This window comes from Lynx canadensis, chromosome A2 (assembly GCF_007474595.2).
Source record: "Lynx canadensis isolate LIC74 chromosome A2, mLynCan4.pri.v2, whole genome shotgun sequence".
NCBI classification, from domain to species: Eukaryota; Metazoa; Chordata; class Mammalia; order Carnivora; family Felidae; genus Lynx; species Lynx canadensis.
Genome location: NC_044304.2, coordinates 22,822,759 through 22,849,628, shown reverse-complemented (window position 1 = coordinate 22,849,628; position 26,870 = coordinate 22,822,759). Strand labels below are relative to the sequence as shown.

Here is a 26,870-nt window from a genome sequence, read left to right as displayed (position 1 = left end):
TGGTATGAGGGACAGAGCTGGAGTGCAGGTGGGTGGGGACAGGAGGAGCACCTTGAGACCTCCTCTATGAGCAGTATGGCCCAAACTCCTTCCCCAGTTGCTATGTTTTGGGTAAACCCCTTCTCCTCCTGACCAGCTCAAAAGAAGACAAAGAAAGAGCTTTGTAAAATCACTGGAAAGTCAGAAACGGAAACAATGTAGTTTAGGAAAAAAAAAGAAAGAACAAAAAATTCCTTCCAAGTTGCTTGAGACTATTTAAGGGCTGGGTTCTTAAAAGGATAAGGCCTGATTCAGCTCAGAAACTCTGCTCCCCAGAGTGGCACATGTCCCGTGGAAAGATGAGGAGAGAGGGGTGCTGGAGCTTTCCAAAACCCCCTCAGAGCCACTAAGACAGAGCTAAGCCTTCCAGCATCTCCTCGAGGCCACTAGGATATGGCTGGGTTGAGGCTTCAGCTTCCAAATTATGCCAAGGGAGGGAGGCCTGGGGCAAAACCCCCAAAAGATCTCCTTCTTGGGGATCCTTGTGACCCCAAATCAAAGGACAGTGACTTCTAACAGTGTTTCCAAAAGAGTTCCAAAGCCAGACCCCCAAACTGTTCTGTGATCAAGAGCTTCCCTTGGACCCCAAACCAGGAGCCATGTTTGCCCCACCCCTCCATGCCATCCCCACCAGGCCACCAAGGATCCTCCACGGACCCTGAGCCCTGGTCGTCTCTCTAAGGGCCTCAGTGCCACTGTCCTCGCTTTTGTTCTGGACGTAACCGATAATAAAACACATAGCACCCATAACTGAAATAGCATTCACCTTTGAAATTCTTTATAAAGAGGAAAATCATTTAGTTTCACCCAGACAGCTTCGTCCTGAGGCCACACATTTCCCATCCGCTTCTCCTCTGCCTGTAACCTCAATGGGTGGTTCTGTGATCCCTAAATCTCTAACATTCTGCAGACCACGCCCCCTATACTTGGGGGTGGGAAGGCCAAGGAAATGAACTTATTTTCTGGGTGACAATGTGTGTGGTATGGACAGCTACTCCTGGGACCTATGGTTACTTTGTTTTGCTTTCCCCCTCAAAATGTCTGCATCCTGGTTCAGGGTACAGCCTCAGTGCTCGATGCTGGGTTGACATTCCACCAAATGCTAGTCATGGAACCCTGAATCATTGGGTAGCCTCAGTTTCCTCCTTTGTATAAAGGGGATACAACAGTACTCGCCTCTTGGGTTTCTGTGTGAATTAAATACAGGTACAGCATTTAGAATGGTGTCTGATGCTTCGCATTCGGTGAGAATTCGCTCTCATTAGCTTTGTTTACACATTTCGGCACAGGAAACCAGCTGAGGGCACACTCTTATTGAGGGCGATTCAGGCCCAGGGAAGCAGATGAAGCATCCTAATGCTGCCTGCGCTTCTCATCACAGACCCAAGTGAAGGACAGGTCGTCAAGGATGTCTAACAGGCACAGAAGGGTCACTGGCCCTCCGTGCACCCCCAGGAGTTCCGTGCACGACCACTTCACCTACAGAAGAAGCGAGTTGAAATGTGGTTTGTTATGTGGCAGCTGCAGCCAAACATCCCTCCGGGGGTATAACACCAAGCAAATAGAGCGATTAGCCTCTAAGCAGGTTGATTTTGACAGGGATTCCAAGGATCCCATTTTATTTGGATTCGGGGAGTCTCTGGCTTACTGGGTCTCGGCAAAGAGGGAACGTGATTCTCTCCAGGGTGTTGCCATTGTTACTCGAGTGACATGAAAGCTGTGACACTGCCATGTGCCCCTGTCACCAGCAAAACAGGGTTCAAGGGGAGGTTAAGTCTGACATGTATGGAGATCCCACATGCTGGGCACTGGGTCCGGCCCCAGGCTGCATGCCTGCAGCTCAGCCCCCTTCTGAATGGGCCCATCATTGCGTCCTATACTCCAGCCCTGGTGCAGCACTGACATAAAAGGGGAAAACCAGAAACTGTTCAGGACAGAAAAGTAGAAAGCATGGCTCCGAGCAGAGGAGACACCCCACAGCACAGAGAGCGGTATTTGCAATCAAGGTTTCCACCCCTCTGCCATTGATTAGTGCAGTTATTCAAGTGGAAAAAAGCAGTGGAAAGGAAGGGGAAAGCCACTATGACCATCTTCTGTTGGTTAGCCAATGCACGGATTTCCAGAGGCATCTCAATGACTGAACAACACAATAATTTCCTTAGATCAGGGGTTGGCAAACTACTATACTCTTAAAGGGCTCGACAGGTCTTCTGATAAGATTAGATTCTTTAAATCACTTACCTGCCATTTTCTTACCCATTCACTCTGTCTTATGCACCAGGGAAGGTAATGATAAATCATTCGATGACCTTTTTTTTTTGTTGTTTTTTGGTTCACTTGGAACTATATAGGTGGCAAGTATGACCATTTTTCTAATTTAAATGTAGGCAGCTTTATTTCTTGAGCAGGTCCTGCAATGAGTCCCTTCCACGTTGAAGAGTTCATATTTTATTCCAAGTATGTAAGAGCTGCTTGTTAAGCTGCTAACCAATGGATATTAGGCAAAAGTAAATGGCACTCAATAAATGAATAAATAGCTCCTCATTTCCGCTCTCAGAAATAAAATGCTGGCAAGGGACACATTGCATGGACAATCATGATGCTGTCTTCAGACTCATAGTTAAATCACCAATAACACATTCCTTCTTCCAACTCATTCTAAAATGTTTTATTAAGCAGTCGCCTTGAGCAAGGCCCTGGTTAGGCAGTAGTTTTAAAAAAATGACACCCATTGCAGTGCCTGGGTGGCTCAGTTGGTTAAGCGACCGGCTTCGGCTCAGGTCATGATCTCGCAGTTTGTGAGTTCAAGCCCCACGTCAGGCTCTGTGCTGATAGAGCCTGGAACCTACTTCAGATTCTGTGTCTCCCCCTCTCTCTACCCCTCCCCTGCTCACACTCTGTGTCTCTGTGTCTCTCAATAATAAATCAGCGTTTAAAATTTTTTTTAAAAAATGACACCCACAAGTGCCCTCCTAGACTGCTTCCCACTTCCTTATGCTTTCCCTTTCTGGGAACCCAACTGCCATATTGTAGTCAAGTCCAGGCTACTGCACTGAGGGGAGTGGCCTCACAGTGTGGCCCTGGAGGACTAGCCCCACATGGAGAGAGAAGTCTTCTGGAGAAGAACCAAGACAGGCCCGCCAAGCTCCCAGCTTCATGCAGCTTCAGCAGTGACTCTACCTGACACCATGGAAAGCAGAATCACCATCCAGTTAACCCACAGAATTGCAAAAAATAATAAATTGTTATTTTAAGCCATTAGGTTTGGGGATATTTTACAGTATTGCTATGATAAATTATTTCCTTTCCTTTCCCCCTTCTCCTCACCTCTTCTGTTAATTCTCTATTGCTACATAACATATTACCGCAAACTTAGTTGCTTAACTCCACATTTGCAACCCCACAGTTTCTTTGGGTCAGCTAAGCACAGCTTATCTGGGTCTTCCATTCATGGTTTCACAAGGCTACAATTAAGGTACTGATTGGGCAGTGTTTTCATCTGGAGGCTCACCTGGGGAAGAATCTGGCTCTAAGCTCATTCAAACTGTTAGCAGGAATTATTTCCTTGTGGCCATAAGACTGAGGGCACGGTTTTTTGCCGGCTGTTGGTTGGAAGATGTTCTCAGGTCCTAGAGGGTGTCCTCAGCTCCTTGCCAATGGGCTTCTCCAAAAGCTGCTTACTTTATCAAACTGCCACCAAGAGTCTCTGCCTTCAGGAAGTATCCAGTCACTCTTTAAAGATTTTCTGTTAAGTAAGGCTTACCCAGGATATCCTTTTTGATTAACTCAAATCAACTGACTTGAGACCTTGATTACATCTACAAAATTCCCTCACCTTCTTATATTCTATTGGTTCGAATGCAGTCACAAGGCTCACTCATATTCAAGGTGAGGAGATTATACAGGGGGTAAACACCTGGAGGCAGGGATCATGAGACCACCCTAGGGTCTCTATGTCACACTTCTCATCAGGGCTGGGACATGGCGCATGGTGGTGGCACTGTTAGGAGATACAGAATGTGTCCCCAAGGACTCACCAAACCAATGAAGATGAAAGATAGGCCTAGAGGTAATTATCATGCTGGACATGAATCTACACTTCCCTAACAACAATCCTGAGGGAGTCTGAAGTTTAGGACTCAAGCAAAGACAAGATGACCTCTGAGGAGAAGAGAAGAGGGAAAGCTCGGGGCAAACCCAAGACAAAAGAACAAAGCCCCAGAAGCTGGGGAATACAAGCCATGGCTGGGAAACAGCAACTACCTGTTAATCCAGAACTCCACACCTGTGGGCATGTAACACACAGGAGTAAAGTGGGCTGGGTGGAGATGACAGAATGGAGAGGTCATAGTCAAAAGCAGCATGCATCTGAGGGGGCCATCTGAGGGGGCAGCCATTTCTCAGCTCCAGCCATTTTTTTTTTTTGCTATATGAGAATGTTGGATCCAAAGTGCCAAGTATACCCCTTTATGAGAGAAACTAAAACTTTAAAATTTTACGTACTCTCTAAAGGAGTAAACATTTTAAAGTTTGTTTGTTTATTTATTTATTGAGAGAGAGAGAGAGACAGAGACAGAGAGAATGAGTAGAGGAGGGGCAGAGAGAGAGGAAGAGAAAACCCCAAGCAGGCTCCACACTATCGACATGGGGCTCAAACTCACAAACTGCGAGATCATGACCTGAGCCGAAATCAAGAGTCTGGGGCTTAAATGAGGCAACCAGCCGCCCCAACTCTCTCCAGGTTGACTGATTGATTAATTTATTTTTATCTTTATTTATTTGTTTTTGAGAGAGAGAGAGAGAGAGAGAGCATGAGTAGAGGAGGGACAGAGAGAGAGGGAGACACAGGATCCCAAAGACTCCAGGCTCTGAGCTGTTCAGCACAGAGCCCAACACAGGGCTTGAACTCATAAACTGTGAGATCATGACCTGAGCTGAAGTTGGATGCTTAGCCAAATGAGCCACCCAGCACCCCCTCCAGATTTTTAAATGATGATCAGGAGTTGGCAATTTTTTAAACAAAGTATGAGTCAAGAAACATATACCTGTGCACTGGATTTGCCCAAAGGAGCAGGTGCTCATAAAATAAGCAGAGGGAACAAAAGTATCCCAGCCCACAGCAGAAGCAAACACTGTTCCTCAGGCTGTTTCCTATGGTAGCTGCTCCCCAAGTGTGCAGCATCCACGTCACCTGGCAATGTGTGAGGAATGCTCATTCCCAGGCCCTAGCCAGCCCTACTGGATCAGAAACTCCTGGCAGGAGGTAAGCAATGCATGTTGGAATAAGTCCTTCAGATGATTCTGATGTTTGCTCAAGTTTGAGAACCACTGTCTTATGGGAAACACCTTCCAGCCTTAAGATCATTTTCCTCTAGACTGGATCGGAAGATGGCGGCATAGGAGGATGCTGGGCTCACCGCGTCTAGCTGGTCACTTAGACTCCACCTACACCTGCCTAAATAACCCAGAAAACCACCAGAAGACTAGCAGAATGGATTCTCCGGAGCCAAGTGCAGACGAGAGGCCCACGGAAGAGGGCCCCTCCCCAAGCGGATCACCTAAGGATAAGCGAGCTGAGCCTGCCCCTCCCGCCCCTGTGCACCTTCCCGATCCACCACAACTAATACGCCAGATCCCCAGCACCACAAGCCTGGCAGTGTGCAAGTAGCCCAGACGGGCCACGCCACCCCACAGTGAATCCCGCCCCTAGGAGAGGGGAAGAGAAGGCACACACCAGTCTGACTGTGGCCCCAGCGGTGGGCTGGGGGCAGACATCAGGTCTGACTGCGGCCCTGCCTACCAATGCAAGTTATTCAAGACAGCACAGGGGAAGTGCCCTGCAGTTCCGCACCACTCCAGGGACTATCCAAAATGATGAAACGGAAGAATTCCCCTCAAAAAAACCTCCAGGAAATAACGACAGCTAACGAACTGATCAAAAACGATTTAAACAATATAACAGAAAGTGAATTTAGAATAATAGTCATAAAATTAATCACTGGGCTTGAAAACAGTATAAAGGATAGCAGAGAATCTATTGCTATAGAGATCAAGGGACTAAGGAACAGCCAGGAGGAGCTATTAATGAGCTGCAAAATAAAATGGAGATGACCACAGCTCGGATTGAAGAGGCAGAGGAGAGAATAGGTGAACTAGAAGATAAAATTATGGAAAAAGAGGAAGCTGAGAAAAAGATAAAAAAATCCAGGAGTATGAGGGGAAAATTAGAGAAATAAGTGATGCACTAAAGAGAAATAATATATGCATAATTGGTATTCCAGAGGAGGAAGAGAGAGGGAAAGGTGCTGAAGATGTACTTGAAGAAATAATAGCTGAGAACTTCCCTGATCTGGGGAAGGAAAAAGGCATTGAAATCCAACAGGCACAGAGAACTCCCTTCAGACGTACGTAACTTGAATCGATCTTCTGCACGACATATCATAGTGAAACTGGCAAAATACAAGGATAAAGAGAAAATTCTGAAAGTAGCTAGGGATAAACGTGCTCTAACATATAAAGGGAGATGGATAAGACTCGTGACGGATCTCTCTACTGAAACTTGGCAGACCAGAAAGGAATGGCAGGAAATCTTCAATGTGATGAAGAGAAAAAATATGCAGCCGAGAATCCTTTATCCAGCAAGTCTGTCATTTAGAATAGAAGGAGAGATAAAGGTCTTCCCAAACAAACAAAAACTGAAGGAATTCATCACCACTAAACCAGCCCTACAAGAGATCCTACAAGGGGGATCCTGTGAGACAAAGTACCAGAGACATCGCTACAAGCATGAAACCTACAGACATCACAATGACTCTAAACCCGTATCTTTCTATAATAACACTGAATGTAAATGGACTAAATGTGCCAACCAAAAGGCATTGGGTATCAGAATGGATAAAAAAACAAGACCCATCTGTTTGCTGTCTACAAGAGACTCATCTTAGACCTGAGGACACCTTCAGGTTGAAAGTGAGGGGATGGAGAACTATCATGCTACTGGAAGTCAAAAGAAAGCTGGAGTAGCCATACTTATATCAGACAAACTAGACTTTAAATTAAAGGCTGTAACAAGAGATGAAGAAGGGCATTATATGATAATTACAGGGTCTATTCATCAGGAAGAGCTAACAATTATAAATGTCTATGCACCGAATAGGGAAGCCCCAAATATATAAAACAATTACTCACAAACATAAGTAACCTTATTGATAAGAATGTGGTAATTGCAGGGGACTTTAACACTCCACTTACAGAAATGGATAGATCATCTAGACACACAGTCAATAAAGAAACAAGGACCCTGAATGATACATTGGATCAGATGGACTTGACAGATATATTTAGAACTCTGCATCCCAAAGCAACAGAATATACTTTCTTCTCGAGTGCACATGGAACATTCTCCAAGATAGATCACATACTGGGTCACAAAACAGTCCTTCATAAGTATACAAGAATTGAGATCACACCATGCATACTTTCAGACCACAACGCTATGAAGCTTGAAATCAACCACAGGAAAAAGTCTGGAAAACCTCCAAAAGCATGGAGGTTAAAGAACACCCTACTAATGAATGAGTGGGTCAACCAGGCAATTAGAGAAGAAATCAAAAAATATATGGAAACAAACGAAAATGAAAATACAACAATCCAAACGCTTTGGGACGCAGCGAAGGCAGTCCTGAGAGGAAAATACATTGCAATCCAGGCCTATCTCAAGAAACAAGAAAAATCCCAAATACAGAATCTAACAGCACACCTAAAGGAAATAGAAGCAGAACAGCAAAGACAGCCTAACCCAGCAGAAGAAGAGAAATAATAAAGATCAGAGCAGAAATAAACAATATAGAATCTAAAAAAACTGTAGAGCAGATCAACGAAATCAAGAGTTGGTTTTTTGAAAAAATAAACAAAATTGATAAACCTCTAGCCAGGCTTCTCAAACAAGAAAAGGGAGATGACCCAAATAGATAAAATCATGAATGAAAATGGAATTATTACAACCAATCCCTCAGAGATACAAGCAATTATCAGGGAATACTATGAAAAATTATATGCCAACAAACTGGACAACCTGGAAGAAATGGACAAATTCCTAAACACCCACATGCTTCCAAAACTCCATCAGGAGGAAATAGAAAGCTTGAACAGACCCATAACCAGTGAAGAAATTGAATCGGTTATCAAAATCCCCCAACAAATAAGAGTCCAGGACCAGATGGCTTCCCAGGGGAGTTCTACCAGATATTTAAAGCAGAGATAATACCTATCTTTCTTAAGCTATTCCAAAAAACAGAAAGGGAAGGAAAACTTCCAGACTCATTCTATGAAGCCAGTATTACTTTGATTCCTAAACCAGACAGAGACCCAGTAAAAAAAGAGAACTACAGGCCAATATCCCTGATGAATATGGATGCAAAAATTCCCAACAAGATACTAGCAAATCAAGTTCAACAGCATATAAAAAGAATTATTCACCATGATCAAGTGGGATTCATTCCTGGGATGCAGGGCTGGTTCAACATTCGCAAATCAATCAACGTGATACATCACATTAATAAAAGAAAAGAACCATATGATCCTGTCAATTGATGCAGAAAAGGCATTTGACAAAATTCAGCAACCTTCTTAATAGAAACCCTCGAGAAAGTCGGGATAGAAGAAACATACTTGAACATCATAAAAGCCATTTATGAAAAGCCCACAGCCAACATCATCCTCAATGGGGAAAAACTGAGAGCTTTTTCCCTGAGATCAGGAACACAACAGGGATGTCCACTCTCACCGCTGTTGTTTAACATAGCATTGGAAGTTCTAGCATCAGCAATCAGACAACAAAAGGAAACCAAAGGCATCAAAATTGGCAAAAATGAAGTTAAGCTTTCACTTTTTGCAGATGACATGATATTATACATGGAAAATCTGACAGACTCCACCAAAAGTCTGCTAGAACTGATACATGAATTTAGCAAAGTTGCAGGATACAAAATCAATGTACAGAAATCAGTTGCATTCTTATACACTAATAATGAAGCAAGAGAAAGACAAAGAAACTGATCCCATTCACAATTGCAGCAAGAAGCATAAAATACCTAGGGATAAATCTAACCGAAGATGTAAAAGATTTGTATGCTGAAAACTATAGAAAGCTTATGAAGGAAATTGAAGAAAATATAAAGAAATGGAAAAACATTCCGTGCTCATGTATTGGAAGAATGAATATTGTCAAAATGTCAATACTATCCAAAGCTATCTACACATTCAATTCAATCCCAATCAAAATTGCACCAGCATTCTTCTCGTAGCTAGAACAAGCAATCCTAAAATTCATATGGAACCACAAAAAGCCCCAAATAGCCAAAGTAATTTTGATGAAGACCAAAGCAGGAGGCATCACAATCCCAGACTTTAGCCTCTACCACAAAGCTGTAATCATCAAGACAGCATGGTATTGGCACAAAAACAGACACATAGACCAATGGAATAGAATAGAAACCCCAGAACTAGACCCACAAAAGTATGGCCAACTCAACTTTGACAAAGCAGGAAAGAACATCCAATGGAAAAAAGACAGTCTCTTTAACAAATGGTGCTGGGAGAACTGGACAGCAACATGCAGAAGGTTGAAACTAGACCACTTTCTTACACCACTCACAAAAATAAACTCAAAATAGATTAAGGACCTGAGCATGAGACAGGAAACCATCAAAACCCTAGAGGAGAAAGCAGGAAAAAACCTCTCTGACCTCAGTCGTAGCAATTTCTTACTTGACACATCCCCAAAGGCAAGGGAATTAAAAGCAAAAATGAACTACTGGGACCTCATGAAGATAAAAAGCTTCTGCACAGCAAAGGAAACAACCAACAAAACTAAAAGGAAACCAACAGAATGGGAAAAGATATTTGCAAATGACATATCAGACAAAGGGCTAGTATCCAAAATCTATAAAGAACTCACCAAACTCCACACCCGAAAAACAAATAATCCAGTGAAGAAACAGGCAGAAAACATGAATAGACACTTTTCTAAAGAAGACATCCAGATGGCCAACAGGCACATGAAAAGATGCTCAACGTCGCTCCTCATCAAGGAAATACAAACCAAAACCACACTCAGATATCACCTCATGCCAGTCAGAGTGGCCAAAATGAACAAATCAGGAGACTATAGATGCTAGAGAGGATGTGGAGAAACGGGAACCCTCTTGCACTGCTGGTGGGAATCCAAACTGGTGCAGCCACTCTGGAAAACAATGTGGAGGTTCCTCAAAAAATTAAAAATAGATCTACCCTATGACCCAGCAGTATCGGTGCTAGGAATTTACCCAGGGGTTACAGGAGTGCTGATGCATAGGGGCACTTGTACCCCAATGTTTATAGCAGCACTCTCAACAATAGCCAAATTATGGAAAGAGCCTAAATGTCCATCAATTGATGAATGGATAAAAATTGTGGTTTATATACACAATGGAGTACTACGTGGCAATGAGAAAGAATGAAATATGGCCCTTTGTAGCAACGTGGATGGAACTAGAGAGTGTTATGCTAAGTGAAATAAGCCATACAGAGAAAGACAGATACCATATGTTTTCACTTTTATGTGGATCCTGAGAAACTTAACAGAAGACCATGGGGGAGGGGAAGAAAAAAAAAAAGAGGTTAGAGTGGGAGAAAGCCAAAGCATAAGAGACTCTTAAAAACTGAGAACAAACTGAGGGTTGATGGGGGATGGGAGGGAGGGGAGGGTGGGTGATAGGTATTGAGGAGGGCACCTTTTGGGATGAGCACTGGGTATTGTATGGAAACCAATTTGACAATAAATTTCATATATTGAAAAAAAAAGATCATTTTCCTCTCTCCTGAACCCATTTCCTGTATCTACGATCTTGAAGACTGCCCACTATGGCATGACAGAGTCCTCTGCTAAATATCTAATGTTCAGAATAACAGAGAAAGAGGACTGCTTAGACACTGCACATCTCCTCACTTTAACACAATGCTAAATCACAATGGGATCCATGCAAACTTACTGCGCTCAACTTCACAGACAAATCATCAAGAAGAGAATGTGTACGTGTATATATGTGAACACCATAAAACTCTCCAGAATGCAGCAGGAGGGATGGAACCCTGCTATGAACTTCTAATCACAGAAAAAGACTGTTTGGGGGTACCTGAGTGGGTCAGTTGGTTAAGCATCTAACTTTCGATTTGGGCTCAGGTCATGATCTCGCAGTTTGTGAGACTGAGCCCCGAGTCAGGCTCTGCGCTAACAGTGCTGAGCCTGCTTGGGATTCTCTCTCTCCCTCTCTCTCTCTCTGCCTCTCCTCCACTTGCATGTGCTCATATGTCCACTCTAATAAGTAAATAAAATATTTTTTTTAAAAAGAAGACTCTTGTTACAAAAGTCAAATCTGCTTCTGCTTGATAATACTTTATAAGTCAATGAAGCTCCTTTATGCAATGTTGAAACTTCCAGAATCCTGGTTCCAATTAATCCAAAAAAGCACCTGGTTGAAAGTCAGTATTGTATCTTTGGCAAGATATGTTGACATTTGTGTTTTGTCTGAAGAACTGTGACTTTGAAGCCCTCATTCGATGCCTCTCCTTACAAGTAAGGATATTCAAATACCAATATTATTGAGCAATTGCTATCCATCAAGTATCACCAAATGGGACAGATTCAGAGAATTCAGTATGTGAGACTTGTCTGATAACACATTTGGTCTTAATGAAGCTGCTTATGAAAAGACCCTCTCACTTTCTTATGTACGATGGTCCCAAATAAGTCAAAAACCCTTCAACATGTTATGAAACGTCATGACACCTGCAAACATTCCACATGACTGCAAAATGTCTGTGGCCCTACCCATGTTTACTAGCACTGTGGCCTCCCACCCCGCCAGGCCCCTCAGTCACTCAGCCACACAGTAGGACTGTGCATTAGGTACCGGCCACATGCTCAGCATCGTGCTGTATGCTCCAGGGGTGCACATGAATCCAGCAGGTTCTTCCCTTCACATGACTACATCTATCAAGGAATTACCTGTGGCCTCCACCTGTCCCTGAAAACCCTCACCTGAAATCCTACATCTAAAATCTCCTTGTCCAACAGTGAACTGCCATCTTATACGAGGGCTAGGTTCTAAGGTAGTGCTTATTGCGGGAGCTGCAATCAGCCACATTTATCCCTGGGCATCCCTTAAGCCGTATCACAGTCCCACATCCCCTGAGAAAGCCCAGCACAGCAAACGTTTCCTCCAGCTTCAGAAGTGATGGCTCTTTCTAAGGTTGAGCACCAGGAGAAGCAGTTGGCATCCATTTAGGGACCATGTTGCTCAAAACGTATGTATCTCTAAAATGCAGATGCACACTCAGTGAGGTGAGATGTCAGTGTTATCAGAGCAATGTGGGTACCAAGAATGACTAAGGGAACATGGGATGACACCTTGACATGTCACGCTCCCTCAATGGCACACACTCTCTGGATACAGCTGAAGACACAGCGGTCATTTGTCTTCTCTTTCTTTTTGCCAAGTGTGTGTGGTTAGTTCGGTTCCAGGAAATTAAATACACAAAATAGCTAAAGTAGGACAGACTTGGTCTGAATGGTCTTACGTACTTATAGAGACAGTCAGAGTAATGCCACTGGCTCATGGGACAGGACAGCGCCTCTGTGATACCCCTGGGATAGCACCTTCTCTGACTGGCCTTTTTCCTGTGAAAATCCCACCATTCAGGTGAGATAGAGATCACCAACTGCTAATCTGCTGATTGGTGCCCACTAGAGGAACTTATTAAAAACATGGATTACCACACCACATCCTTAGAAATCTTGATTCTGTAGGCATGGGATAGAGTACAAGTATCCAGAATTTAAAAGATCTCCCCAGGGAATTCAAACTGGCTAACAGCTTGAGGAATCTCTGGGTTTTGGCACTCAGACACACCAAAAACATTAACATCCATCATGGACACCCTAACATATGGGTTCAGCAGATAAATAAACGTCAACTTGGAAAGCAAAGAAGGAATTAGAACAGTGTACAAGCTTTGACAAGGATAGGGAACAGCCCTGGGAGATGGAGAGAAGCTTCTGGGTGGTAATGAGGGTAATGAGGGTGGTGAACGAGGAGCTAGAGAAATACAGAAACACACAAGAGAGGACTGGGTGGCCGCCATGGCCAACTTCACCATCTATAGATGCAGGACTCACCAAGCAGCTCTGGGTCCACGGAAAACAAAGGTGCTGCCCACTATGGACAAAGCACGCTTCACAGTGAGTCTTTTCACTGAACACGCTGAATGTGTCTTTACAGGTTTCTTCTCTCCTCCAAAAAAGTGTCATTTTGAAAACAAGGAAAGCTATAGTATTTGGCTTGGTCAACCAAAAACTACAAGCCTGAGCAACAGTAGTCTTTATGAGATTCAGTCCAGATGGGGCACCTACCCCTGGACAACCTGGGAGTTACAGCACAACACAGATTCTCCATGGACCACGCTGCATGGCATCAGCACCAACTCACCTTCCGATCTGGCCAGTTGTACTTCGCAAAGATAGTGTCATAGGTGTCCACTGCCCCGTCGGTGATGAGCATGATGGCCTGGCTGCAGACGCTGCCTTGCCCAGTATGGTTGAACTGCGGAAGAGAGAAGTTCAGACTAAAAAACACACCAGAGTTCTGTACATCCGTGAGACTTCAGAGGCATGAGGGCTTGGGCTTGGGCAGCCTCTCAAAACAAGAGCTCGTTCTACTTCACCAAAACACAACCTACACCATAAGCTTCTCCCCACGCATTCACCATATTTGCTTTGACAAACTGGAACTAAATCCAGACGGCAGAGAGGATTTCTGAAAAACACACGCAGGGTGGGAAGTGAGGTTCGAGGACACATAACCTCTCTTACCTTCAAGCACAGATACTGCCTCATGATACAAGCCCCAAAGGCACTGGCACAGTCACTCTTTAGGAACACTTGACATGGGCACAGCATACGTGGCCGGCAACATCTCTTTTAAAACCTGAATGAATCTGGCTTGATGGGTATGGACTGCACTATATAGTAAAATCAAGGAGGTTTTGGACACATAAAGTCAGAAACAGGCCAATTCAAACTAGAAGCCTAGGCATCCTTTTGTTAGGGTTCGTTTTAAATACATATTTGTTAGGGGTGCCTGGGTGGCTCAGTCGGTTGAGCATCCGACTTCAGCTCAGGTCATGATCTCACGGTTTATGGGTTCAAGCCCCACATCAGGCTGTGTGCTTACAGCTCGGAGCCTGGAGCCTGCTTCAGATTCTGTATCTCCCTCTCTCTCTGCCCTTCCCCCGCTCATACTCTTTCTCTCTCACTTTCTCAAAAATAAATAAATTAATTAAAAAAACTTTAAATATGTATTTGTTAGCAGGTAACATTACATGTTAGTTTATTACATATTTATTTTGTCACATATTAGTTTATTAACATATTATGTATAGCAGGCTGAAATTCCAAGATTATGCCCACTGGTGTGTAAGACCCTAAATTTCTTCAACTTTCAGTTTTACATGGCATTATAAAAGCTCCCAGTCTTTGTGAGTGGTAGACAGGGTGACCAGACTGGTTACCAGAGCTTAGTGTCCTTTCCTTGAATCAGGGTTGAAGAACTCCCTTAATGATTGCTATCAATGCTACAATTCAAAGCAACACCATGTCTGTTAAATACCCTATAATTCCATGACAATGCCGAGGCATGAAAATATACAAAAAGTCTTTAATTTTCAGTAGTGAAAACTCCCACCATTATAGTTGGTGAAATGTATTCATTAATTCTAAATTATTTACTAGTGCCCACACAGAGCTGGGGCTGAAACATATAAAAATCCCCTCCCTTGTGTAGTTTGTATTCTATGTGGGGAGACATATAAAAACAAAGTAAAAAGTAAATTTTGTTGTATGTTGTGTGATAACAGCAATGCTAAGAAACAAAAAAAGAGAAAAGAAAGCAAAGTGGGGGGGACAGGAAATGGGGAGGGGGCAGCTTTAGAAAAAATAGGGAAGACCTCACCAAGAAGGTGATGTATGAGTAGCATCTGGAGGGGGGAGTACCTGTGGGGGGGGCGTCTCAAAGGGGCAAAGAGCATGTGCAAAGGCACTGAGTGGGCATGTTTGATCTGTTGACCATGGCACTGGGGAAGGATGGAGACTGGTCTTAGATTTGCTGCTGGTTCCTGGTGAGCCAGAGAGCTAATAAAACACTCAAGTTGAATGTTTAATGTCTAGTCTCTGTGCACTTAGAATTCTCATGTGGAGACTGAAGTTGTGATTAGAGAAAACTATAACTAGCTGGATGAATAAATGGGTAGAAGGATGAATGAAAGGAGGGATGGATAGAAGGATGATGGATGGATAGAAGAATGGATGTAGGGAGGGATGAATGAATGGATAGATAGATGGATAGATGGATGGATGGAGGGAGGAAGGAAGGGATGGATGGATGGATGGATGGATGGAGAGATGGAGGGAGGGTTGGAGATGGATAGATGGATGGATAGAAGGATGGAGGGATGGATGGATGGATGGATGGATGGAAGGATCAAAGGAAGGAAAGGAGCGAGGGAAATGGGAGGGGAGGAAGGAGGGAAGGAAGGAGGGAAGAGAAGGAAGGAAGGAAGGAAGGAAGGAAGGAAGGAAGGAAGAAAGGAAGGAAGGAAGGAAGGAAAGATGGACAGAAAGAATTTCTTGGGGCCATATTGGGATAGAGCAAAGCCACCTAAAACATACATGGACTGCCATAGTATAGTGAAAAGCACTTAATTCCATCCCAGCACCACAAGCCACGTGCCTGCAATAAGTTCTCATGTCAGAGTATCCTTTTCTTCATTTATAAAATGAGACTACCATGCGTTGTTACAACACAGGTTAAATGTACATTATATGGCAGGCAACAAGTATTAACTTACTTAATCTTGACTAGCCTCTGAGGTAGGTACTATCATTATCACCACTTTACAGGTAGGGAAATTGAGGCACAGAGAGATGAGTTAACTTGCCCAAGGTCACACAGCTACCCTCTGTAGTGGCCAGGATATAAATCCAGGCACTCCAGCTCCAGAACCTACTTCCAGATTCAGCGTACTCTATGGCCTCCCAGTAAAGAGATGAAGGTCCTTGAGGAGATGGAGATACATGGCAAGGCTCCATAAGCACTCATCTCCTTCACCTGCTTCTTCCTCCCTCCACTCTTTCCAGAATTCTAGGGCCACATGACAGTCATCAAGTCCTCCACTCTGAGAGTGAATGAGTGCTCCTCAAATTTTGTGCCTTAGGTTCACTTTAGTCCTGGCCCTGGCAGCCACTCCTGCAACTCAGACCAGACCAATGCCCTTGAATTAATGAGCATACATGGCCCATGATGGAATATCATAGAAATTCTCAGGTAGGTACTAATACTTGGGAACTAAAGCCATCACACATAGCTATGGTTCTACTGTCTTTATCAATATAACTAACTATTCCAGAGCTCTCTTGCTCAGGAAGATAAAAATTGCAAATAACTTTTTTGCTTATTCCAGGAACGTCTTGAAAGGCCCATCAACTCCTCAGTAGAAACTGTCACAGGACAATTTGTACCCTAAGACTCTTGGGGAAAACACTAACCTCAAAATCTTCTCTCTGCTGCATCCACCAAGTCTAAACTAGAATATTAGGATTCTCACCCAGTCTTAACCAAGCCTCTTCCTTCCCCTCTACTCTGAAAGACCCACATTCAACCAGACTTCATAGTCTCCAGTACATGACTTTGTCCCTTCCACTTTGGGACATTACTAACATTCTATGGTCATAGTGCATTTTCTTCCTTACTGCAGTAAGAAGAAACATCTCTGCAGTCTTGCCCTATCAACAAGTTGTTCTGGAAATGTTTTGGGGAGCCTGCATTCAACATTGTCTTCAAATCACTGAATAAAGCCGGCAGCGGACCACTGAATAAAGGTGATCTATGCTTCAGTTCAAAGAGGGCTGGAGTTCACCCTGGGTCTGTTGTTCATGCAACTCATTCGAAAACATCCCGGAAAAAAACTCTCCCAAACAAAAGGCCAAAAAGAGTGGGAAATGAAGATATCTGAATGATGCAGACTGGAAGACAGGGCTGCCCTGAGCTGTTTATTTAAAAACATCACTTTCCTCTCTGGCTGAGCCCCTGGTATTCTCTGCAGCAATCTGCAGTTGGAGAATTTTGAAGAATGCAATTAACTTCAAATGCTTTGATGAGTAATATCTCTTCTCTGCATATTTGTCTAGAACTTTTTTTTTGAATAGCGGGAGTGATGAAAGTGTTTTCCATAATAATAACAATGACAAGGGCCTGATGAGGAACTACAATTAGCTCAGTGATTCATCAGTTAGCAGCGAAAATTTCAATGCATCCTGACATTTAGAGCATTTGGTTGTGATTAACAGCCTTTGAAATGTCACCGAATTTTATTTAATTGGCTAAGAAAAATTTTTAAAAGGTAATCACTGCAAAGATCATATTCATCGCCAAAAACGATAATTGCGGGTGTCACATGACAAGGTAGATGCTAACTACTGTAGCAAACTGGCTCTGTGTTCTTACAGAAACTAATGAATGCAGCAGAGATCAATAGCTGGAAGAGTCTTAGAAGTTTATTTGAATGCTCCTTTCAAAATCCTTTGTGCAACAACTGCAAGCCTTTAAGTCACCCGAGCAAATACTGACACTGAAATGCAGGTAATTGCAAAACAGAATTAACTTCATCTAGTAACCCCTGAACCACTCTGAGCCCCGGTCACAATCACAATTTCAAGTGTGTGTGTGTGTGTGTGTGTGTGTGTGTGTGTGTGTGTGTGCGCGCGCGCGCATGTGTGAGGGAGAGAGACGGACACAAAGACAAACACACACAGAATGTGTGTCTGTGTAACTGAGAAATAACTCTTTGTTCCTATTGGCTTGCAAGGGCAGGCATCATGCACAGGAGAGAATTACATCACTTAAAGGTCATACTGATGATGTGGAAAACAGCGAAAGAAAGCTTCACTTTCATGGGAGATTAACCAGCTCTGTGTTTTTCAAAATGTTTGGCTGTTTAAAAGCCTAGCAGCTAGAGACAGGATGGAAATGTTTCTCTCTCTGAGATAAATGTGCACTCAAAATATGGTGCCAACTGTCAACCAATCTCTTATCAGGGACATTTTGTAACATTTCTGGTCCTTCCATTTCTTGCTATCCAGAATTTACACTGGACCCATTAGGTTTTCTAACTGGCCAGACCCAAGAGGGTTTTTACAGGTGAAGGCAGAACAGAGATGTGTGGAAGATTTCCCTGGTTCACAAATACTTATGTGAATGAAGGAAAGAAATCCACCGTGTGCTGGTGATTTTTCTGGACCTGAGAGGTGCTGGGAGGTTAATAGACCCTGCTGGAGTATAAGACACATTATGCCTGAAGGTGTGCTTGGTGAGCTGTGACTTCTATAAGATTCTAACCCTGAGGTTCTGATATGATATAAAGAGTTCTTGAGTCAATAAGTTTGAGAACTGGTATAAATACATTTTTAAAAGGTCTGTTCCCTGGAGGACTTTGAAGACCTTGAATATGCACAGGTGTGTTGTGAGTCTCTGGGACAGGAGGATGGCATCTCCCCACCTCGACAACACCTGGGGCAGAGTATCCTGGCAGACCAGCATCGGCTGGGCATGCAGTGGGAAACACTGGCTTGGAAGTGTTTGGGAACAAAACTGGTAAGTGGACAGGGTGGGGAGAGAGAAGTTACCAGGGCAAGAGAAAGGAAAGAAGGGAAGATAAAGGGAAGTGGACATTCCCAAGGATGTGGGCAGGAAGTAAGACCAAAGCATCGAGAGCTCCGGCTGCCTCTAGAAGCCACAGGCAGCCTGGCAAGAGTTGAGGCTGCCCAGTGACTCCATGGTCATAGACATGACACTTCCCAGCCACCCCAGCCCTGCTGGAAGGGAGGCAGGTACTGCTTCATTGTGCTGAATCCTCAACCCTGGTCCACCAGGGCCAGCTTCATGGGTATATCATGTGCACAGGGCCTGCACTCGGGGCAACCCTCTGCTGTCACTCTCTTAAGATTCTTAATGCTTCTGAACATTTTCATTTTCATTTTTTCTGAGTATTTTTAATTTTTTAAAAATGTTTATTTATTTTTGAGAGAAAGACAGAGAGTGAGTGAGGGAGGGGCAGAGAGAGAGACACACACAGAACCTGAAGCAGGCTCCAGGCTCTGAGCTGTCAGCACAGAGCCAGACGCGGGCCTTGAACCCACGAACTGTGAGATCATGACCTGAGTCGAAGTCCAATGCTTAACTGACTGAGCCACCCAGACGCCCCTTTTCTGAGTATTTTCATTTTGCACTGGGCTTCACAAGTTATGGGTCTATTCCTATCCCCATTTTACAGATGAGGATAATAAAGGTGAGGCAAAGCAGAGTTTTCTCAAGGCTTCACAGCAAGCTCTGACCAAGTCAGGCTTCTCAGCCCAACCTGCCTGACTCCAGAGGCCACAAACTTCACATGACAAGCATTCCCTAACTCTTGCTCCTTCACCACTTCTGCCAAAGAGCCAGAAAACAGAAATTCACGGCAGGACACATTTCCAAACAAGGGATTCACGAGTTCGGAGTGCCTCCCCCTGCTCTAGACACTAGGCTTTTGAGATAAAAAGAGAACCAATTTTATAATTGTGACAAATCCTTTCAATATGACTTTCTAGAAAGAGCCTGCCAAATATGCAGAGCTTGGCATCTCCAAGCCCTGAGACGGTGCCTATCCAGGGTTCAAATCAGAATTTAAAGATGTAGCTTGGCCCCCTGCTCTGACCAACTACGTTCGCAAATTATTAGTAAGCTGTGAAGAGGGCTGTGCTGTCGCAAACACTGAGCCTTACACAAATGTGAATTATCTGCAGTCAGCAGTCTCGTGCAGCCAGGTGGGAGGGAAGAGCCGAGGGCGATTATGTGGCACCTTCCCTCCTTATCTCTCCCTCCTCTGCAGTCCCAGCACAGGCTCAGGACCGAAATCTCAATGGCCTTCTGTGTGCCAGTGGATATTATTGGTAAAAGAAAGTCTAGAATTAGGGCTTGAGAGGCTAGTGTAGCTGAGTGAGAAAGATTCCAGTTTTTGAGCTGGGCACAACTGACCACCAGGATGAGCCGTGTGATGTTGGGTGGGTGATCCTATGCAAACCCACACCCGGGGCCCCACCGAGCGTCCTGAAGACTCGGTGCAGAGGGGCTTCTGGGCCCCTGGCTGGTCTCCCAGCTCCTGCAACAGCTTAACGTAACTGCTGCTCCGTTTAGGGCTTGTTTGCCCTCAGTTCCGCCCCGTGACTTTCCCTGCGTTCCACACTTTCCCGGCTCCCCAAGAGTTTGGACAAGGCTCATCCAAAGGAGAACACTAGAAGATAAGCCAACGCTTTTCTAAGCCATCTCTCCCTTTCTTCTGATCTGGGGGACTGGGTGCTTTCTGGCAACAGCTGCACCTCTTCCAAGGTACCAGCTGCCACAGGACAGGCCTCCCCTTGTGACTCCGGCTTTTCCCAGGCAGCCCTCCGTGGCCCCATTCCCATCTAGATGGCCACTAGGAGGAGGCTCCAATGGCGTCCCTTGCTCCTGTTTTCCCCCCTACCCTAGAGAGGAGCTGCTTCCTGCTGCTGCCCATCTGAGGATGGTTTCACTCTCTGGTTTCTGAGCTTTTCCATCCCCTATGCAACCACTTCCCTGAAGTAAATCCCGGCTGTTTGAAACACCTAGAGTGATTGCTATTTTTCTGCTTCTTAACATCTTAACCTACCTCCCTGGTCCAAGCCACCAGTTATGCATCACCCAGATAACTTAATGGCTCCCAGCTATTGTCTTTGTTTCTCAATACAGCAGCCAGAGAAATACTGCTAAAACTCAAGCAGGTCATGTCATTCTCTGCTCAGACTCCAGTGACTTTCCATCCCACACAGAGCAAGAGCCAAAGTCCACCTCCCCCCGCCAGAGTCTGGAGGGCTCCATGGGGTCTGGCCCCTGCTACCTCCATGATCTCATTCCCTTGCACTCTCTTTCTCCCCCGCTCTGCTCCTCACACTGGTCTCTTATGGTAACTATGCCAAGCATCACTGCCTTAGGTCTTTTGTACTCTGTCCTCTTGCTGGCAACTTCTGAAGTGACTGTTCCCTCACTTCCTTAAGGTCTCTACTCCAACCAAGGTCACCTAATCAGAGAGATCTTTCCTGACCTCACTGTATAAAGCAGCAAGTCCTTACTATGCTGGCACAATGGGGCTCTCCATAGGTACTTCATCTGTCTTTTCCCATTAGACCTGAGGTCAGCAAACTTCTTCTGCAAAGTCCACACAGTAAATATTTTAGGTTTTACAGACCATATGGTCTCTATAGCTAATCAACTCTGCCAATGTAATGCAAAAATAGCCATAGAAGGTACGTAGTCAGGTGAGCATGAATGCATTCCAATGAAACAATATTTACCAAAAGAAGATGCAGGCTGGATTTGGCTCACGGGCCATAATTACCCAACCTTTACACTAGTCCATTAAGGCAAACCCTTTGTGTAGTCTGTTCTCTGGTGCATTCCCAGTGTCTGATATTAAAAAATACACAACACATACTAGTTACATAAATGATACAGAACCTGCATTGATAAAGATTGCCATTATTTTCCTACTACTCTCCCAGAGTAATAAGAACACAAAAGTCACATGTTCTTCTAGCTTAACACAATTGTATTGGAGGGGCAGAACCCCCAGCCCAGCACTCCCCAAAGTTTTTCATGGAATGTTAACAGGTGCTACCTGAAAAACTGATTCTTGTTCCAAGAAGTGTGGGAAACAGTTGGTTCAGTGGCATTCTTTGCTGTAGTACCTACTGGAACTTTGATTATGTGACTGTGTATTAGGAATCTCCAAGGGGCTGGAAGAAAGGCAGGGATGGGTACGGCACTCCCTAAGCATACTGCACAGAGAAAGGTTTTCTTCTGCTAACCATCACCACAAGCAGGGATTCAGTATGAAACACAATGAGGGATGAGTCTACTCTATGAAGAAACTGTAAGTTTCTGAGGCAAAATCTGCACTGGAAGGTATTTAAGTGTTGGTGGTCCCAGAGCCAACAAGCATGGCGGGTGAGTGCCCTGATCAGAGGGCATTTTACACTCCGCTCAGCCTCACTGGCTGGACCTGGGTCCCCAGAGGACCCGAATAGCCAGCCTCACCCTCCCATCTGATACCTATGGATGCCACTCAATGACAGCAGGAGCTAACTACTGTTAGCATTATTTGCTGGTCCACGATGGAACAATTTTAAAAAAATCCATCTATTCTCCTGGACAGAAGAAAGGCAAGTCAAAGAGGAGCTTACATCACTGAGAATGTTGAAGGCCTCATTCAGAGCTATATCCAGCATTCCAATTCCTTTGGCAAACAGCTTGTCCAGATGCTCCCTGAAGTGCTGAAACGACAAAGTAGAAAATTCATTAGCGTCCATATGGTTACGTGATGCCAACCTTGGGTGTACACCAGGACCAGTGCATCCCAGGCCCAAATGACCATAGTGTGTTCTTCTTCCCTTCAGAATTCAAAACATAAGAACTTATTCAATATAAAATTTACCTGCCATATGCATTTTTAGCTGTGATCACATTCTAGGGAAAGAATTCATTTAATTCTGGTGAAAAGTACTTAATTTATCTAAAATTCCTTCTTTCCTTTCCAGTTTCATCTCTCAAAACTTACTTTATCCTCTTCTACCCTCAATTTTTCCACTTCTGATCACTGCTGAGACCTGTGTACGTGCTCTCCTCACTGGGAATCCACTCTCCATCCATTTCCTGGCTCCCCTGCCACACCTGGTCCCATCGACTTTGGAGACCTCACCGCCTTCCTGCCTTGGAAAATTTCCTAGACCCCCCATCTCTGACAGTGACTTAGAATGCTTCCTTAGTGGTGGGTGGGCTGGGTGGCTCAGTTGGTTAAGCGTCTGACTTCGGCTCAGGTCATGATCTCATGGCTCGTGGGTTTGAGCCCCACATCAGGCTCTGTGCTAACAACTCAGAGCCTGGAGCCTGCTTCAGATTCTGTGTCTCCCTCTCTCTCTGTACCTCCCCCGCTTGTACTCTTTCTCAAAAAATAAATAAACATTAAAAAAATTTTAAAAGAGAATGCTTCCTTAGGACCCCATGCTCCACCCCATGCTCAGATATACCTTTCACTTAGCACTCCAGATACGTAACTGCCTAGTTAGATTCTGCCCCCACTCGAGACAATGATGTTCTGACTCTTGATTTTAGCTCACGTCATGATCTCACCATTGTAAGATCAAGTCCTGTGGTGGGGCTCCTCACTGAGCATGGAGCCTGCTTAAGATTCTTTCTCTCCTTCTGCCCCTCCCCTGCTCTCTCTCTCTCCCCCCCATAAAAACAAAACAAAACAAAAAAAACAAAACTCCATTGCTCAGTCCCACCAGTCTCATTTCCAGTGCTCAACAGCCCCATGTGGCTAGTGGCTACTGCATTGGATAGTGATGATCAAAGAACATTTCCATCATTGCATAAAGTTCTACTGGACAGCACTCATCTGGAGACATTTGGGCAAGACTGGTCCTTTCTCCTCACCAAGCCACTGATCAAGAGTGAGTCAGAGGAAACTAAGGCTTATACCCACTGGATATGGGTGGTTTTTGCCTGTTCAACATCCATTCCCCTTCTTCCGATTTTCCTTCTCCACTAGTGCCTCATATCATTTGGGTTAACATCTCTCTTCCTCCTTTCCAGATCAAAGGGTAAACCCATTTATCAGGCTTGACCAATTTGTGAATTCCATCCTGAATTCCATGAGGCACCATCAGGCATGGGCATATGACCCAATCCCTGGGCCTCTACTGAAATGTGGGGAAGAAAACTCTCTCCACTGAGACTACTGAGAGGTAGGGAAGAAGGCTGGGCTGCCAGCAGCCATCAAGCCTCTGGGGAGGAAGAGCTCACCTGAATAAAGGTAAAGCCAATGAGAAAAGAGCCCATAATGGAGGAAACAAGGCAGAATCATGTGGTTTGGGTTCCTAGAACCAGGCATGCCTAGCTTTTTCAGGTAAGCGAGCCAATAAATTTGGTTCTTTGCCTGACCAGATCTAGCTGGATTTGGGCCGCTTAACTGAAAGGAAAGGACCTTAATGACCACAACCATCACAATGACTCTGGCTGGGACAATGCTTCCAAAGCCCTGCCCTTGGATTACAATGATCCCCTTCATTTCCTGTCCCCAGCCTCCCGTTTTTAATCACTGGCATTACACTACACGATTTACCTATGTCCTGTGAGTACTCCTGCCAGACAGAGTCAGGCACTTCATAGAGCTCTCCTGGTGCACGTGGATTTAATGGCCACTGCTTTCACTACTCAAAACCTGGAGGAATTTGCTAAGGAGGAATCCTACCCATGTGCACTCCAAGGGCAGCGTCTGGAAGGGAAGGAAGGGGCCTGGCCGACTGCTCTGAAGCATCTTCATCAATTCAGATTTTCTTTTCTCTGTCCTCAGCTGTGGTTGCTCTAAGATTCAAAATGTGTCATATTTAATGCAATCACATTATAATCACTGTATATAAGCAATTGGTATATAGAACCCATGGACTCCGGAAGAAAAAAAAACTGAACTGAAATTCAGGAGACTGAGTCCTAGTTCTGGTTGTACTATTTACCAGCTACAAGGCCCTGAGGCAAGTAGCTTTGGCTCTCAGGTCTCAGTTTTGCTCCCTGTGAAATGGGGATGAGAAAAGCTGCTGCATGGTGGGTGGAAGAGTGAGCTCGCATTGGTGCCTCCGAGTGGCAGGCAGAAGCAGGTGGCCTGAATTCCAAGTCCTACACTGCCACTCACCCTCCCTGAACACCTGAGGAAGACATCACCTTTATCTGGGCCTTCGACTCACTCTTTTTTTTTCTTTTTAATGTTTACTTATTTTTGAGAGAGAGGGAGTGTGTGAGTGGGGGAGGGGCAGAGACGGGGGGGTGATACAGAGGCTCTGAAGCGGTCTCTATCCTGACAGAAGAGAGGCCAATGTGGGGCTCGAACTCATGAACCATGAGATCATGACCTGAGCCGAAGTCAGACACTTAACCCACTGAGCCACCCCGGCGCCCCCTTCAGCTCACCTCTCATGCAAGGGGTATTGGGCTGACCTCCCCCTGATAATACAGGAAAAAAGTCATCTGAAAGAACAGTGATGACAGAAAAATGTGAGACTATCTCAATTTCACATTCACTAAAATAAATACATGGAAAAAAAATCCTACAAAGCTTTATACTCCAAATGCCTTCGATGCCAACTTCCTGGTTTGCAGCGCTACCATCTAATGGGCCTTGGAAAATGACTTCTTTTTCCCTGTGAGGGCCAGGTTTGATTACATGGAGAAAGACATGTGGTTGATTTCACCAACACTGAGATCCGAACGCCTTCCAGAGCCAGCTACGGAGAACAGAAGGTTCAAGAGTGCCCGAGCCAGGAAGACATGCCACAATGGCGTGCCAGAAGGTGGCCAGTTTTCGTTATTTTTCTAAATTAAAATAAACAATTTATTGGAAATGGTGACAGTTCCACTTTATTATTAAACTTCAGTGAAGGAGGAGGAGGGTGGCTCTTTATCTTTGCTCCACGCACTCAGGCAGCATATGCTGCTGCTGCCCGGGAAAAGGCCTCGCTTCCAAAGCAATTAGTACAGCTTTATGCCTGGGGAGATAACCAAGAGCCCCACAGCCTCCCGCACCTGAGTGCCAGCAGGCCCAGCAGGGCTGCTTATCTCCGTGAAACAGTCACAACATCCAGGCCAGCGGAGGGTCCTGGAGCAATAATCCTCTCCCTCCACCAGCATTTGATTTAGTTGAATCAATACTATAGTGCTGTGATACAGCAATCATGTTTTTCCTGTCTACATAATTATAACAAATGCTTGAGTCCTCCCAATTAAAAGCAGGGGACTGATATGACAAATGGACATGAGGAGACAAAACCATCCCCCATCCACAGAGCTGGGGGTCCGGGCTAGGGGGACTTAGGGGGAAGGCTAACAGCCACTAATCCACGATGCCCATCAAAGTCACTGGCATTCAGCAGACCTGAATTATACACCTACTAGGTGTGGAGGAGGTCACTGCAGCACGCCTGCCATGGCTTTGAAATTGCCTCACCCAAGTCCTCCAATGGCAGCCAACATTGGCCCAATGACAACCGTATGCTGGGCACCAGGTGTTTTGCATGCATTATTTCGCCTGATCCCCCTAATGACTCTAAACGGTACTATCAGGTTCCTGTTGTACATATCAGCAAATGGAGTCCCAAAAAGTGAAATGTTTGCCCAGGATAGCAGAGCAAGTATGAGGAAAGGGAGCCTCAAAATGTGAAGCCCCATACCCGAAACCCTGTGCAACACAACCCCTCCCAACACTGAGAGCTCAGCTCCCTACATCCCTGACAAAGTACAGTCCTCAGGGGTGGACAGAGTCTATAGGGTCATGTGCAAAGCCACGATCCCATTCAGGGCTGGCTTCATGGGCATGTGACCTAGGCAGCCACACAGGGCCCCTTGCTTGGTTTAATGCTTTGCCATCACTGTCTTGAAATTCTTAATAATTTTACTTTTGAATTTGCGACTTGTAAATGAAATCCCATGGACTAAGAGCATGCGTGTGAACAGAGCAGGTATAGGAAGCATGTGCGTGTCCGCTGTTCCTCGCTGACCATTCACACCTAGCATCCATAATGACCGGGGGTCCAGAATCCTGGGGGACAGCTATAGTGCAGGCCTTTATCAAACATGCTT

At 44.8% G+C, this 26,870-nt stretch overlaps 1 protein-coding gene across 1 annotated transcript in view; it reads right to left on the bottom strand.

Moving 5' to 3' along the window:
* Window positions 1-26,870, bottom strand: part of CACNA2D3 (calcium voltage-gated channel auxiliary subunit alpha2delta 3) — an 863,383-nt gene that overhangs the window by 379,831 nt on the left and 456,682 nt on the right. Inside the window, exons 10-11 of the mRNA XM_030307036.1 lie at window positions 22,424-22,513; window positions 13,566-13,679 (exon numbers count right to left, since the gene is read on the bottom strand). Coding sequence (XP_030162896.1) covers window positions 13,566-13,679; window positions 22,424-22,513 — 204 coding nt within the window. The remainder of the gene's footprint in view (window positions 1-13,565; window positions 13,680-22,423; window positions 22,514-26,870) is intronic.